General features: G+C 38.0%; 1 protein-coding gene across 3 annotated transcripts in view; it reads left to right on the top strand.

Moving 5' to 3' along the window:
* SRGAP1 (SLIT-ROBO Rho GTPase activating protein 1) overlaps positions 1-16,771 on the top strand; it is a 324,767-nt gene that overhangs the window by 162,968 nt on the left and 145,028 nt on the right. For all 3 annotated transcript variants that reach the window (XM_017507317.2, XM_017507316.2, XM_037730968.1), the window contains exon 4: positions 15,640-15,702. In XM_017507317.2, the coding sequence (XP_017362806.1) occupies positions 15,640-15,702 (63 nt within the window). The remainder of the gene's footprint in view (positions 1-15,639; positions 15,703-16,771) is intronic.

Here is a 16,771-nt window from a genome sequence, read left to right as displayed (position 1 = left end):
TCCCAACTACTTAAGAGGCTGAGGTGGGAGGATTGCTTGAGCCCAAGAGTTCAAGACTGCAGTAAGCAATGACTACACTACTGCCCTCTGGCCAGGGCAACAGAGTGACACCTTGTCTCTAAAAATATCCAAAAGTAGTATGTTGAGGAGGAGGAGCCACAAAAAGGGGAGCTCGACACGTTGGGAGAGAACAGGTATAATTTATTGATCCAAGACTCTGCCAAGGGAGCAGATAATGGGACCCAAAAGACAGGCAGAGGGATTAGCCTCTGGCAAAAGACTGCATTTGGAGATGAGAGAAGAGATGCTCTGGATGCAGTAGTTTTTTCGGTGGGTGGCAGGATATTGTGGGATTCTGTATACCTGTTTCTTCGTGAAGTTAAAAGCGATAGCATGTAATAAGCAAGAGGAGAAGAAAGAATAGTCTGTTGGGATAATAAGGTTTGGGAAAAGTAGAAAAGATTCCAGCCAACCTCTGGAGGAACTGAGAATTAAAAATAAAAGAAATATAATATGAAAAAGAATCACCACTTGAGAAAATATCACAATATGAAAATAGAATATGAGTTTTCAAACAAAGTTGCTGAAAACACATACACACACACACACACGCACACACACACACACAGTACTTTCAAGCTTCAAACTTAAATGACTTCTACAGGCATTCCACAAAACCATCCTATTTTTCAAAAAGAACACAGATTAGGTCTTACATGTAATATTAAATTTCAGAAAACAATGGAGCAAAACCTGCAAGAACAACTGAAGGAAAGTTACAACTCCAAAATTCTAGATACAATCAAGTTGTTACTCATTTTAAAAAGCAACTGAAGAGCAATCTTAAATATGTAGTGTACTTTCCTTAATACGCTGTTAGTTTGGGTAGATTGTGTGCAAAGTTAGCATAAATGATCTACTTTCCTCTAATCTGCTTCCTGAAGTATTTCTTGTCCACACTGACCTTAGACTTGGCCATATGACCTGCTTTGGTCAATGGGACAGTGGTGAATATGAGGCAAGCATATACTTGAGAAGTGCTTTTTTGATGCTTTTGGACATGTAACATGTTATCAAGTCCTAGCTAGCTTGCTGGATGAGGGACAAGACTACATGGAAGGCAGCTGAGGCCTCCTAAGTGACAGCCAGCCAAATATTACACATATAATGAGGACATCTTAGATCATCTAGTTGCCAGCTGACCCCGGATGATTGCAAATGCAAGAAAGAGCATAGCCAAGCCAGCCCAGAAGAGAAGAATCTCCCAACTGACCCACAGAATCCTGAGCTAAGTAAAATGTTGTTTTAAGCCACTAAATTTGGATGTTTTGTTCTGCAGCAAAAACTAAATGATACACTAAGTAAAGACCTGTGCCCTCCCCAAAAGGTAGATAATATTGAAAGATAAACATTGGTTTTGAGTAAATTGGGTAAGTATACTCCACCATGCCTTTCCTGTTGAAGGCATCCCGTTGAAGGTGCTGAACCCCTGCAGCAGTTTAAAAACTGAAAATTAAATAGTAGCAGTTAGATTGGTGAAGATGATCAGATTTTTAAAATTCCATCAAATCAGCATTAAGTTTTCCAGTTTTTTTTCCTTCAGTGTCCTCCTGCCTAAATGCAAGGCAGCTAGAAACCTGGAAGTAGGCATCGGGCTTACCTAAACACAAAGGGATGTAGGAGAAGCCTTTAGCTGTGACACGAAAAAAAAAAAAAAAAAAACAGAAAAGGGAAAATAAAGATGATCTTCAATTTTTCATTTTTCTTTTTTCTCGCTTCTTCCTCATACCCTAATCCCCAGACATTCCCAAAATGACAACAGCAGTAGCAGTGATACCAACAGAGGCCTGCAGTTCCCTCAAACTCTGAAAGAGAGAAACTTTCCTCCCTGATCAGAGGAGCTGTGATCCAAGAGGGTGGAGCAGCCACCCGTTGTTTTATTTTCTGTCTGTTCTGCTGCCACTTGGCCCCAGATGTGGACACAGTCATAAGGAGTGTTTAGTAGATTAGAGTAACTAAAGCCCCAACTTTCCAGTTAGAGGAATGAAAAGGGGAGCCCTAGAAACCAAAAAGCACTGGGGAGATTTAAGAAGGGGTAAAGGTTGAGAAAGTTTTAGCAAGGAAATAAAAGGTATAAATGGAAATTTGAGAACTGAAAAATGAAGTAACTAAAACAAAAAAACCTCACTAGATAGCCTCACTATCAGAATGAAGAGAACAGGGGGAAGAATCGCTGTACATGAAGGTAGACTAACAGATATTATCTGGTCTGAGCAACAGAGAGAAAAAATACCTTTAAAAAAATGAACAGAGCCTCAGGGACTTTGGGAATGATACCCAAATGTCTAACATTTGTGTTATCAGAGGTCCTGGAGGAGAGGAGAAAGAGTGTGGGGCATAAAAAAAAAAAAAAAAACTAGTTGAAAAATGATTGCAAGAAAATTTCCCAAGTTTGGCAGATGACATAAACCTGCACATTCAAGAAGCTCAGCAAAACCAAACTAGATGAACCTGAAGGGGTCCATACCCACATACATCATAATAAAACTGAAAACTAAAGACAAAGAAAAAAATATTAAAATCAGCCAATGAAAAATGTTATATTACTTATAGGGAACATTAATTCAAATGACTGTGGGACTCTCAACCCAGTAAATGCTAGCAGCACCTCACTGGCTGTGACAACCAAAAATGTCTTCAGACATGCCAGGTGTCCTCTGGGGGCAAAATTGTCCCCAGCTGAGAAACTTTAATGTAAATTAATTGAGTCTTCCATCCTAGTTTTTTTTAAAAGAAAGACTCCAGTTTGGTTTGTTTTCCAATCTTAGGGTTTGGAAGTCCAGATTCAGTGAACAAACATGGGGTAGGTCCAAAGGCACCCAGTCCCTCATGTCCCATGAAAAAGGAATTAAAAAATATTGTTCAGTACCAAGTTTAATGTGTTTCAGTTATTTATAAAAGATGAGCACTTAATAAAGTTCATTTTCAAAGAGGCATAGACACACTGAATCCTTACCCATTCTCATATGAGAAAGAAGATGTTGCTTTAAGAAAGAAACTGATGAGGAGAGAATATTCCTACCATATGTTGAGGTGTCTGCAGTTGAGATCAACAAATTCTAAAGCAACCTAAGAACAGTATTCTGGTTGCTAGCCACCTTTCTTACTAAGTTGAAGACTGTTTAATACCACATGGTAGGGATTCTAAAAGATTTTCAGCAGCTGTAAGAAATGCCATATTGGGGGAGATTGCACATATAGCAAATATTTGAATTAAGAAACACTTGTGATACCTTGGAATATATCAACCTAAAAATACACACTTGCAGAAGAGATACTGAATATGGCTGTCACATTTATTTCAGTACCTTTTAAGTCTCAGAGGAAAAAATATTATTGTCAGTAAAGCAATTAAATAGGAACTAGAAAATTTGCCAACCAAATACTTTGTATAATCCACCTAGAAGCCTATAAAAAAGGAAAGAAATTAACCACTGTTATATAAACTATTTAGATTGAGAAAAAACAGCAATATTCAATAATTAGTAGGAAATAAACACATGCACCACTTTTACTTTTTAAACTTTAACAGTTTCAAGTGAACACATAGAACCATAACTGGGTAATGTAATACACTACATATTTAAGATTGCTCTTCGGTTACTTGAACAAACATGTCTATAAAATTTTTATCTTAGCTGGGCACATTGGTTCACACCTGTAATCCCAGCACTTTGAGAGGCCAAGGCTGGAGGATTGCTTGAGACCAGGAGTTCATAACAGCCTGGGCAACATAGAAATACCCCCATCTTTACAAAAATAAAAATTAAAAAATAGCTGGACATAGTGGTATACACCTGTAATCCCACCTACTTGGGAGTCTAAAGCAGGAGGCTGATTTGAGCCCAAGAATTCAAGGCTGCAGTGAGCTATGATTGTACCACTGCACTGCAACCTAGGAGACAGAACAAGACCCTGTCTCTTAATTAAAAAAAATAAATAAGTAAAATTAAAAAATAAAAAATAAATAAATGAGAGTTATTATTTTAAGTGGAAGGAAAAAAAAAAAAAAAAAAAAAAGGTTTAACTCTTTAGCTCTAAAGATGGAGATTGCACAGCTCTACTATTATAATCAACTTTTATTATTTAACAAGATCCAGTCACTCTACCAAAGAAGTCATGGCAAATCCATAGTAACTTATACTTCTCTTCCCTTTTTATTTTTTTAGAAACCTAACTTTACTGAAATCAGCTTTTTCCTGAAACGGAATAGACATTATATTTCTTTATTCATTCAACAAACTTCTGTTGATAACCTTTATGTGATAGGCACAGTGGTGGGTACTAAGGTCACAAGAGCAAGTAAGACACAAATCTTCAACTAGTACCCCCAACAGGATCTTAGAATCTACTAAGGAAAGGAACTACAGACATAAAAATTACATTGCAAATTGGTAACTGCTCTTAGCTAGATAGGACCTAAGACCAAGAGAGCACAAAGGATTGAGCGAAACATTCTGGCTGGAAGAAAGGCCTCACAGAGAGAAAGACACTTAATCAAGCTCATAAATTTGGTGGGATTTTACAGAGGAATTTGGGAAGTACATTCTTCTATACTGAAAGATCAGCAAGGACAATTCCCTGAATTTCTGATCAAGCCTAACACATATCTAGGAAATGAAGCTAGGGAAAGATAAGGGCAGATAGGGCTCCTGGTGGCCCCTTAACAGCAATGAGCTTTAAAGATGCATCAGGCCACTTCTGTGCCTAGAGCAAATGCTCACATCCCTTACCCAGCTGGCTTGTATTAGGAGTGTAGCCCATGGCATGACAAAGGATAAACAGTGGGTAACAGCTGCCTGAAGTCCAGAAAGGCAGGTTGTAGGGGGCATGCACAAGAATTTGAATCTCAGTTTGAGGAATTGATACATTGTTATCTAAGCAATTAAGGATGCCAAGAGAGTTTTAAAGCAGAGGTATGACTTAATCCTGTTTTTTGAAAGCATTGTGAAGCATTTGAAAGCATTGGAATAGGAAGAAACTTGTCTTGGGGAACCTAGTGAGGAAGCTGTTGCATTAGTAATCTGGGTGGTAATTTTTAGCCTATCATGTGAATTGTGGTCAGAGCATAATTCTATACTTATAATGACATTGCCTTTAAAAAGTTCTCATTGTTGTCAACCACCAGTGTGTCCTGGGCGGGGGAAAAAGAGTTCTCATTGGTGTAGGTTAAGAATGAGTTGAATAGATTTTTGCTGTTGACCTATAAAAGCCCTGTTAGTAATTTAAATCCAGAATATTGTTATTCAGTCCATACTATTCAGATTTTCTTAAGGCTTCTACTTCTTTTGCTGATGGATCTTTAGCTTATTGGGAAAAGAAAGAATCTAATCCTGAGTTCTAGATTCTTGGACTTACGGTAACTATGCAGACATGGATTTAGACCGACTCCACTGAACAGGGCAATTGCAAGTGATTACAAGTCACTGCATGGCCTGTGTTGCTTCCTGATCCTCCCAAGATCTTAGCCTCCACCCCTTGAAAAATAAAAAACATGTACTTAACATCACTAGCTGCAAAATAATAAACAGTTGTCTGTGAGGCAAGGAGAATTTGCTCTGATTTCTTTAAACTGTGCCATTTAAGGAAGTGGTCCCCAACCTTTTCTGCACCAAGAACTGATTTCATGGAAGGCAATTTTTCCAAGGGCAAGGGGATAGTTTTGGGATGAAACTGTTCCACCTCAGATTGTCAGGTGATCCTGAAAATGAGCACATAACCTAGATCCCTTGCATGAAGAGTTCACAATAGGGTTTATGCGCCTATGAGAATCTAATTCTGCCGCTGATCTGACAGGGGGCAGAGCTCAGGCATTATAATAGTGGCTTACCCACCACTCACCCACCCCTCACCTCCTGCTGTGTGGCCCAGTTCCTAACAGGCTCCAGACTGCTACCACTTCAGCAGTTACAGACATTAGGAATATTTAGTACAGAGGAAGTATGTCTCACCTAGGACTTAATAGATGTCTTCAAATATTTGAAGACCTGTCATACAGAAGATGGCTTACTTTACCTTTCTTAGGGTAAAGTAATGTCTCTACTTAAGTTCCCCCAATTGGTGTTAACTCTTGCAGTCTTATAGAGTAGATAAGGAGTTAAGATCTTAACAGAAGTTAAGACCAACTGGGGGAATTTAAGTAGAGACAGGTTTACTTTACCCTAAGAAAGACTTTCTAACAGTCAGAAGTCAGCAAGGCTATCTCAGAGCTAGAGCTCTGCTTCGTTGCAGTTTTGCAGTATTCTCTGGAATGCTCTTTATCTTCCCTAATATAGTACCACAAACACAGTTGAGTATTCTAAAAAGTAAATCTTGAATTGTGTTGAATTAACTAAGACATTCTGATTTGAAAGTTTATATGAATAGATTGTTGAATTTGAATTTAGAGAAACAGAAAGTGACTTCACAAGATAAAACAAAGATATGATGCTGAGCTAATAATGGCATAATGACAGTAAGAGAGAATACTTATGGAATGTTTGGTATGTGCCAGACACCCTGTTAAGCACGTAACCATGGGCATCTCATTTAATCCTTTTAACGACCCTGTGGAGTATATACTGTAATCTTCCCCTATTTTACAGTGGAAACAGCTCAGAGAAATTAAATATATTTAAGCAGATATTTAAACAGTTTGGCCCTTCTTGAAGGTTTTGAGGATTTTCCCCCTTGAAGTGCCTGCCATTTCATGTACAGTTGCCCATTAGCCAAAAAGGTTTTTTAAATTTCTCTGATTGTATGCAGCAACCCAAGTTCTTTGGCAAAGGGATACTTACTCCATAAGAATGTTTTTCTTTTTCTATTTCTTTATGGTACCTTTACTTACATCCATTGTCAGACTGGTGACCAGTTAACTGGCTTCAGTTCTGAGATGGTGCTATTCAGCCAAATGTCAATCTTGAAAGAGAGTTTCTGATTTTGTTTAAATGTTTAAAGATCAATTAGTTTATTTAAAAAATTGTGGGTATAGTTCCAGAGTAAGATTATATAAATATAGAGATTTTGCTTGGCTTAAAGTGTTTGAAGATGCATAAATCAGACTGGATTGAAATTGTTTTGATTACCTCTGTTTCTCTCCTAGACCGTAAGGCCACTTTTCTTTCCTAAACACATAGAAGACACTCAGTTTAAAAGTAGTAGAATGAATGGGTAAATGCATGAGTGAGTATGTGAATGAATAAACTTACTTCAGTATCTCAAAGAATCTCTGCCTTTTGCTTGCTAATCTAGTGGGTGACTTATATTATAAATGAACAGATTTCCTGCTTATTGATTTGCTTAGTCCCTGGATTTTTTTCTTAGCACAGTGCTATTAAGACTAAGGTTATGGGTTTCCTATATGACGTGGTCTAGTTTGCTTCATTACATAATATACTTATAATCCCAGCTACCTGGGTTGTAGATGTGAGCTTTTGATCACACCAGGGAGCAGTATAGCTTTGAATCTCTCACAATCATGACTGTCACAGAAGTCCAGTTGGCTTTACTAATAAATTAGTAGGCTCCAGTTCATGCACTAAAGACATATTATTATGGTAATAGTGAGAAATTGTTCATAAAGCTCAGCTACTGGATTTTTGTAAAGTTCAGCATATTAAAAAATGGTTTGGAACTATTTTTTTATATTTTTAGTTAATTATATTATAGTCTGAAACAGTTGTATAACTCATTCTGATTTTAATTAAGTATGTTTATTTACATCAGCCACTGAGAATTTTTATGTAATTGATTATTCATTTAGTGACACTGAGAAGGTATTTCCAATTTATCAGCATTTTGAATAGAGAAACAACTCTTCATGTGTTTATTGAAGAGCTAGGGAAATGAAAATGAAGACACTTGTTTCGTCTACTTTATTTCCTGTAGGATTTAAATCTCAGTCTTGAATTACTTAATCAGCGCATTCAAGTACTGTTTCTATGGGGTAGGTTGTGAGTGACTTTGGTGATCATGACTACACAACTTTCAAATAGTCTGCTCGAAGGCTGAACACAGCAACAGCCGACCTTTTCCCCCTGGATGTAGAATACCACATTGTCCAGCAGTTGTATTAGTAATTGTAAGAGATGCCCCAGATAGTTCCCTTTATGGTTAAGTTTTGTCTTGATTTGAAATCAAGCTCTAGTTACTCTGTATTTATGATTCCTTCTAATTTCCTGTTTTCTAATGGCATGGAGTTTTGTCTAAAAAAAATTCTGATGTTTACCCCCTTAGGGTAAAGTAGACCATGAAACTAATTCCATGATAGTTAGCTTCATACTTAGTTGTGATTTTAATAAGTACAAAACCATGTCCCTTGACAGATAGAAGGGAAATGCGTGGAAACACTGTAAATACTACCCAGAACTTGGTTTAGGTCATCAAGTGCAACCCAACTTTCTCCATTAGGCATTTTAGAAGACACTGTTGCCTGTGTCTTCAGAATTTACATTAATTAAGGGAATGTATTATTATAGAGACACATAAACAGGAGCTTTGAAACTTAAAAGCGCACACATGGTGGAAATATGGCCTGATCCCTTTAACCAGAATTTACATCCCAAACTGACTGAGCATGAGACACTAAAATCATTTGAAACCCTCTCATTAAATATTTAATCTGGTTTTTCTCTGTCTCTTTTATTCCCATGGTGACTCAGCATACAGTCAGGATTTCTTGACTGGTCACAATAGATTTACTTTAAAAATCCCTCTGTAAAAGGCCACAGTGCTTCTGAATGGGTCATTGAATCCAACCACATAGATCAGTTGATAGATTGCTCCGTGTATATGTGGTTGTATTAACTATGCTCTTTGTTCTTCCCCTCTCTCCTTTCTCAGAGGTTCTAGGGGTAAGATCACAACCCTCTAGGAATAGGGACTCTGGCCAGGGCCTACCCAGTGTACTATTTATCATAGCACACCATCCAGAAAGCTGTTTTGGTATGTCTGGCACCTTCATGAGATTGCAAACTGGAGCACAGAAACCAGGCCTTTCTCAGTGCTATTCATTCGACAGATGTAGATCCTATACCTCCAGAGTGCCAAGGACCATAGTAGGCACTGGGATTAGTGCAAACACGATTATTAGGATGTGGTCCCTGCTCTCAAAAAAACTGTGTTTATGAGGAAAGAAGTAAATGTGACAAGCATACTAGCAACATTTCAAGTGCAATAAGGACCATCTCAATAAAACCCTGTGACAGAGACTATTAGCATTTCCTTTTTGTCAATGGAAAATCTGAGACCTTACAATATTATTTAATTTTACACAGACAGTAACAAGGTAGTTTGAACACATGCACTTCAACTTAGAGTCTGAACTCTTAGGCAGTGTACTATATAGCCTAGAGGTAGTAATAAATTAATGTATTATAAAATCACAAGGCAGGAAAGACCTAATCTCTTTCCTTGGGAGACAAGGTGAAGTTACTAGAAAGCTTTTACAGAGTTAAATGTAGGATTGTACGGGGCAAAGAGAAGGAGGGAGAGTCTAGGAAAGAGGAAATGGCTTGGGGAAAGCACAGAGCTGGGAAAGTGGGGCTTGAGACTTAGCATTTTAGCACCAGGCTGAAGGATGGTATATGGGATTTGTGGAAAGTGAAGTAAACTAGTTAGGCAGAAGTTATGGATGAGGTAAAAAAAAATTGAACATCTGTAATGCCAGCACTTTGGGAGGCCGAGGCAGGTGGATCACGAGGTCAAAAGATGGAGACCATCCTGGTCAACATGGTGAAACCCCGTCTCTACTAAAAATACAAAAAATTAGCTGGGAGTGGTGGCGCATGCCTGTAATCCCAGCTACTTAGGAGGCTGAGGCAGGAGAATTGCCTGAACCCAGGAGGCGGAGGTTGCGGTGAGCCGAGATCGCGCCATTGTACTCCAGCCTGGGTAACAAGAGTGAAACTCCGTCTCAAAAAAAAAATAAAAAATAAAAATTGAACTCTATCCTAAAATAATATACAAAGTCTTTAAACAATTTTAATCAGAGGAAGCCTAATTGGATTTTTTTAAAATTCTGATGACCTATAGAAAAAAAATTGATCAGCCAGAATTTATAAGATTGGCAATTTCTTCAAGGAAAAGCAGCCAGTCTTAGAGGAACCCCAGATTTCTGATTTGAGTGACACTGTTGTCCTAGAAGCATTATAATTTCATTATAACCCTTTTAAAAAATAATCTTCCAACATGTATTAAGAGTCTTAAAAATGTTCATACATTTATGCTAATAATTTCATGTCTGGGAACTGGCTTAAGCAAATAATACAAATACAAGATATATACTGTTTGATCAGCATTTATGATAGTTCAGAGTGCTTAAAACATATTAGTGAAATTGAATAAATAAATGATTGACAGCTTGGTAGAGAATAGTAGAAACATTGGAAACAGTACACTTAAATATAATGTTAATGTACATTTACTAGTTATGAATCCAATTGTGGTTCTGAAAATTATATAATTACATGTAAAAATGTAACTTAAAAAAAAAGCAGAATAGGAAAATATACTTAGACCTATGTTTAAATAAACAAACTTGAAGTAAATACATCAAATCATAGTGGTGGGCCAGGTGCGGTGGCTCATACCTGTAATCCCAGCACTTTGGGAGCCCAAGGCAGGCAGATCACTTGAGCCCAGCCTGGGCAACATAGCGAAATCCACTTTCTACATAAAGTACAAAAATTAGCTGGGCATGTTAGTGCGTGCCTGTAGTCCCAGCTACTTAGGAGGCTGATGTGGGAGATTCTCAGGCTACTGCACTCCCGCCTAGGTGGCAGAGGGATTATCCTTCTGTACTCTATTTCTTCAGTATTCAATATACTTAGTTCATTTTCATGATGGAAAGAGATTAAAAACTTTGAGACTGTTCATTTTGGACTGTTAGAAATATCTGAAACGTCAAAATGACAATAAACAGTAAACAATTGGAAATAGGCTTGGAATTAAACTCTGGGTTTATACACTGGAAACATTCAATAAATGTTAACTGAATTGAAGTTCTATCCATTTTTCTTCCCCTTGGGTCAGGATCCCAGAATCCTAATTAAATGTATTCGAATATTAGAAGTTTTACCATTATTTGAATATATTAATGGGAAACAAAAACTTCTTTCCCAACACAAAAGAAACATTGATTCATTTCCTTAATACTTATATTATTTTTCTTATGTGGCAATTCTTGTTCAAGGGCCAAGGGTCTGCTCTCACTGCTTTTAAATATTTTAGGTAGTTACTTTTTTATTTTTATTTTTTCTGTTTTTTTGAGACCAGGTCTCACTCTGCCACCCGGACTGGAGTGTATGCTCACAGCTTACTGTAGCCTCGAACTCTTTGGTTCAAGAGATCCTCCCACTTCAGCCTCCCTAATAGCTGGGACCACAGGTGTGCACCACCATGCCTGGCTAACTTTTGTATTTTTTCTAGAGATGGAGTTTCCCCACATTCCCCAAGTTGGTCTCAAACTCTTAGGTTCAGCAGTCTGCCCACCTCAGCCTGCCAAAGTGCTGGGATTACAGGCAAGAGCCACTATGCCAAGCCTGCTTTCAAATTTTCAATGAAATAGAATCCAGAGGTGTATTTAACCTAGTAGAATTTTTTTTTTCTAATAAAGACAAGGTTTTACTATGTTGCCCATGCTAGTCTTAAACGCCTGAGCTCAAGTGATCCTCCTGCCTTGGCCTCTCAGAATGCTAGGATTATAGGTGTGAGCCACCACACCTGGTTTCACTTACTGAATTTTGATGGACTTTTGACAGTCCAGATATTTTCTAATTAAAGAATTTCTCTTCATTAGTCTAGTAATGCGTATGCTAACTGGGCCATGCCAGGTGCATTTTGGTTTAAAGATTGCTTCTTTGAGAGTCCAGAGTAGTATTTTGAAGAAAAGATTGTTTCTTGTTGTTACTGTAATAAACTGGAAACATATTTAAAGTGGGGGTAACATGAGGTGCTCCCTCTGCTGTTCCCGTACCATGAGGACAGGAACTATGTCCCCAGGATTCAGACTAGGACTTGATGTTTTATCTGGGTCAAGCATCTGTGAATACAGGAATGTGTGAATTCGTGTTTCACAAATTAGTTACATAAACTAGTGCTTCTCAGAGCATAGTTAAGTTCCTTAGCAATCTTGGCAAACTAGTGGTGGGAAGAAAATCATTAATTTCTACATTATTTACTGGATGATGGGAGGGTTGGACTGTCATTCAAAGTGAACAAACAGGCAGAAACTTTGGTGCTGTGTCATGAGGAAAGCCAAGGGTCTACCTACGGAAAGGAACTCCACACCAACTTTTCACAAGATCTAGAATTCCCACCGGAGCCCTTTCCTCGAGAGCCTGTTGCCTGAGTTACATATACTTTATCATGTGAACTTGAGGAATTATCCCTTTCTGAAGGGATGTTTCATCAGTTCATTTAATAGCACTGGTAGTAGGACCCCCTGAGAAAATGGAAGGTAGGAAGATGGGTTTAATATACATACATGGCAAAGGAATATGGATATAAGAAAAGCCCAAGGCCTGGAGCATAATCCTTGAGGGCTCTTTGGAATCTGGGAATTCCAAAGAGGAATTAAAAGCCTGAAGGAATCTAAAGGCCAGGGCAGTGTGGAAGGACCACAAAGTCAAATCAGGCCCGTCCTACAGGGAAGTCAATAGAATAAATGTCAAAAGAGACCACAAGAAAGGACAATGTGATATGGCCTTTCACTCAAGGGAGTTGCCATGACAAACAGTGTCTGGAAAAAGAAATAATGATAATTATGGCCTAGTCACTGTGTTAGGAACCATTCTAAATGTTACGCATGAATCATTAACGCTTACAAAAACCTTATGAGATAAGTACAATGCCTATATTCGTTTTGCAGGTCAGGAAACTGAGACATAGGCAGGTCCAAAGTCCCTGAGACTTCAGACCAGGCGTTCTAACTCCATAGTCATTAGACCTAAGCATTATATTATACGGCCTGATGACAAGCTTTATGTATTTCAGGGCTTCTGGGAAAGACAAAAGAAAAACTAAGTGTATGCCAGGCAGAGCACAGTCCGTCTGTGATGCTAGATTTCTTCTACCTCATTATCTGAAGTCTTAGAAAATACAGAACATACTATGAATTGTCAGCACGTGGACACATAGAGGGGAACAACACACTTGGGGGCCTATTGGAGGATGGAGGCTGGGAGGAGGGAGAAGATCAGGAAAAATAACGTGTACAGGCTTAATATCTGGGTGGCAAAATAATCTGTACAACAAACTCCCATGACACAAGTTTACCTGTACTACAGATCTTTACATGCGCCCCTGAACTTAAAATAAAAGTTAAATTTTAAAAAATCATCTTGTTCTAAGATACTTGGCCTAAGATAACTTTGAGGACCCATATAACCCAAACCTAAATCTTTTATCTGACCCAGAATATTTTCTTAGGTTAAGGTTTCTTGAACGTAAGAGATTTTCTGTGGTGGTGTCATTGTTCTGAAGTCTTAGCCAATAAATATTTTCTTCTTTTTTTTTTTTTTTTTTTTTGAGACAGGATCTCACTCTGTCACCAAGGCTGGAGTGCAGTGGTGCAATCTTGGCTCACTGCAACCTCCGCCTCCTGGGCTCAAGCAATTCTCATGCCTCAGCTTCCTGAGTAGCTGGGATTACCGGTGTGTGCCACCACACCTGGCTAATTTTTGTATTTTCAGTAGATACAGGGTTTCACTATGTTATCCAGGCTGGTCTTGAACTCCTGGCCTCAAGTGACCTGCCTATCTCGGCCTCCCAAAGTTACAGGCATGAGCCAACATGACCAGCCGTATTTTCTTTTTAGACTTGCTACCTGAAACATGGGTAGCTGAGCAGACTTTCTCGGTGGCCTTTGATCCCATTAGAGAGTTCTAAATGGTTTGCCTAGATCCTTGAATGAAACCTGATATTAAAATAACACCAAGTGGAAGCCGTAGGAGATTTGTATTGTAATATATGCCTTCTCAGTAATCAAGATGCAGGGAAAATGAAAAGAGTTTCTGTTGATTTCATTTTTTTACTTGTGACTTTCCTTTCACTCTTGAGTGATTCATAACCCACATCTTCCAATATCAGGGACACAGCAAGACAAAAAAATCCCTAACTCCAAGTTGGGATTTTAGAAGCTGTCATAGCTTAGTAAACAGCAGCACTCTCTTAGATACTCCAAGAAAATTCAGTGACAAATACTGCTAATGAATTTTAATTCCTCAAAGTTTGGGTACTGCTCTGATGTCATCTTCCCACACTATTTTATCTTTCATGAGTCTTCAATCCATCATATTTGGCTTTTGTTGAGGCCTGACTCAATGACCTTATCTTTACAGATGGACTTGGGCCAGGACTGGGACCCTCTTTAAATTCTCTATTCTTGGTGCTCACTTGCTCAGGCACCACACAGGACACCAAGGGGTTGCAGAACTGATAAAGATATGGCCCTTATCCCTAAGACTGACAGTCCAGTGAGAGGTGCATACATGGACCAGTGGCTGTTATTGTCTCAAACTGTGGATTAAACTGTGCTATACATTTTCCATAGCTGACTACATAATGAACTCAAAGCAGGAAAAAAAGGACATTTGGATATATGACTTTCTTTAAAATAACTTACAGCTTTTGCTGAAAACAATATTTAACTACTCTTCTATCAAACTCTCAGAATTAGCCTAGGGAAGGCTATTTTAAATGCCGTTTTTTACCAACTGGATAGAAGAATGAAACTCTCCATGTTTTTGTCTTCATTGAAAATAATAATAAATGCAGAGGTAAAAGTTTGTGGACCCTGAGTGGACTTACCATTGTACTGCTTTGAAAGTGCTTTCTTACTAGGCTCACTGGCTTACATCTATATCCCGGCACTTCAGGAGACTGAGGCCTGCAGATCACTGAGTTTGAGACTGGGCAATATGGTGAAACCCCATCTCTACAAAATATATAAAAACCAGTTGGGCTTGATTGCATGCCCCTGTGATCTCAGCTGCTCGGGAGGCTGAGGCGGGAGGATTGCTTGAACCTAGGAGTTCAAGGCTACAGTGAGCTGTGAGATGCCACTGCACTGCAGCCTGGGTGACAGAGCAAGACTTTGTCTCCAGAACCAAAAAAAGTGCTTTCTTAAAATTAAACTTGCAGTCAGTCACATTGTAACTTTGGACAGAGGAAGTTAGTATCCCCTTTGGTTTCTTAGTTAACTTATTGAGAATCACACTGTAAAATTTCTTCCTGATGATACCAAGATAGGAGACTGGATGATCTAGTTCATGCTTAATGGTCCTTAGTTCTACAGCTCAACTTTTAAGCAAGCATGATGCTTCACCCTTCTTATTTTCTCTCTCTTTTTGCTAAAGTCTGTTTGGGTGGTGGGGGAGCCATTCACCCAAGGTTGTCTCTTGTTTGCTCTATTTATCCTGTGGGGACCATCTGTATACAATATCTAGGGTGTTTTAAATACAAAGGTCCATTGCATTGAAGATGTTTATTACAGAGCCTTGCTGTCTTTATATTGTGTTAGATACATTTCTCTATTTTCAGTCAGTAGACTTTTTAAGATGTAAATAATTTTAAAATATTCTTTCTTCTTTTTAATTACAGAGCAAAGAGATTGCATTCCAACTTCATGAGGATTTAATGAAGGTTCTTAATGAGCTTTATACGGTAAGCACATATTCTTTCTTCTTTTCTAGAATTCTTGGGTTAGAATTCTGGTTTGTAAAACCACTGCTCATTGTAGTATTCATTCCAAGCCAGAGTGACAATAGATCCTCATCTGGTTGAAATACAGGAACAAGTGGATAGGGGTACACAGCTACATTCCTTTGCCACTCCCTCTCAATTTGGAGAAACCGTACTCAGATAAATTTATCTATCTATCTATCTATCTATCTATCTATCTATCTATCTGCACATGTATATACACAATTAGCACACTTTGGGAAACTAAAGTATAGATGTCTCCATAAGACATGGTTTTAACTGGATTGTATGTGATCTATACATGTATTGAATTCAAGAATATTTTGTTTAAAATTGATGCCATTGTGGCCAGGGGTGGTGTAATCCCAGCACTTCGGGAGGCTGAGGCATATCAGTTACTTGAGGTCAGGAGTTTGAGACCAGCCTGGCCAATGTGGTGAAACCCCATCTCTATTAAAAATGCAAAAATTAGCTGGGCATGGTGGCATCCTCCTGTAATCCCAGCTATTTGGGAGGCTGAGGTATGTTGAATCCAGGAGGCGGAGGTTGCATTGAGCCAAGATTGCACCACTGCACTCCAGCCTAGGCAAGAGTGAGATTCTGTGTCCAAAAAAAAAAAAAAAAATGTTGCTATTGTGGAACTTGAGCAATTTAGTTTGCTTTATCCTGGTACTTTTTTTTTCTACATTTTAGTTCAATTAATTGTTTGGTTAATGACATTTTGAAATTACTTTTGAAAGATATCTGTTTTTTTGCAATAATTTGCATTTTTTACTTACATTTTATTTAGGGTACTTCATATAAGAATTAAATAATTTTAAATACTTTATTAAAAATAATGAAAACTAATGATGTTGCAAGTTGGAATTAGTAATATACTCATGTAAATATTTTTTCATACTTGATCAAATTATTAAATACAAATTTCTTTTGGGGGATATTTTAGTTTAAGAGAATAAAATAACATAAATGAGTAACATTAATTTGTACTAATGAAAGATATTTGAATTTTTATTGCACAATATTATTT

This window comes from Cebus imitator, unplaced genomic scaffold, assembly GCF_001604975.1.
Source record: "Cebus imitator isolate Cc_AM_T3 unplaced genomic scaffold, Cebus_imitator-1.0 Scaffold372, whole genome shotgun sequence".
NCBI lineage: Eukaryota > Metazoa > Chordata > Mammalia > Primates > Cebidae > Cebus > Cebus imitator.
Note: the sequence above shows the minus strand (reverse complement) of the source record. Positions and strands in the feature narration are given on the sequence as shown.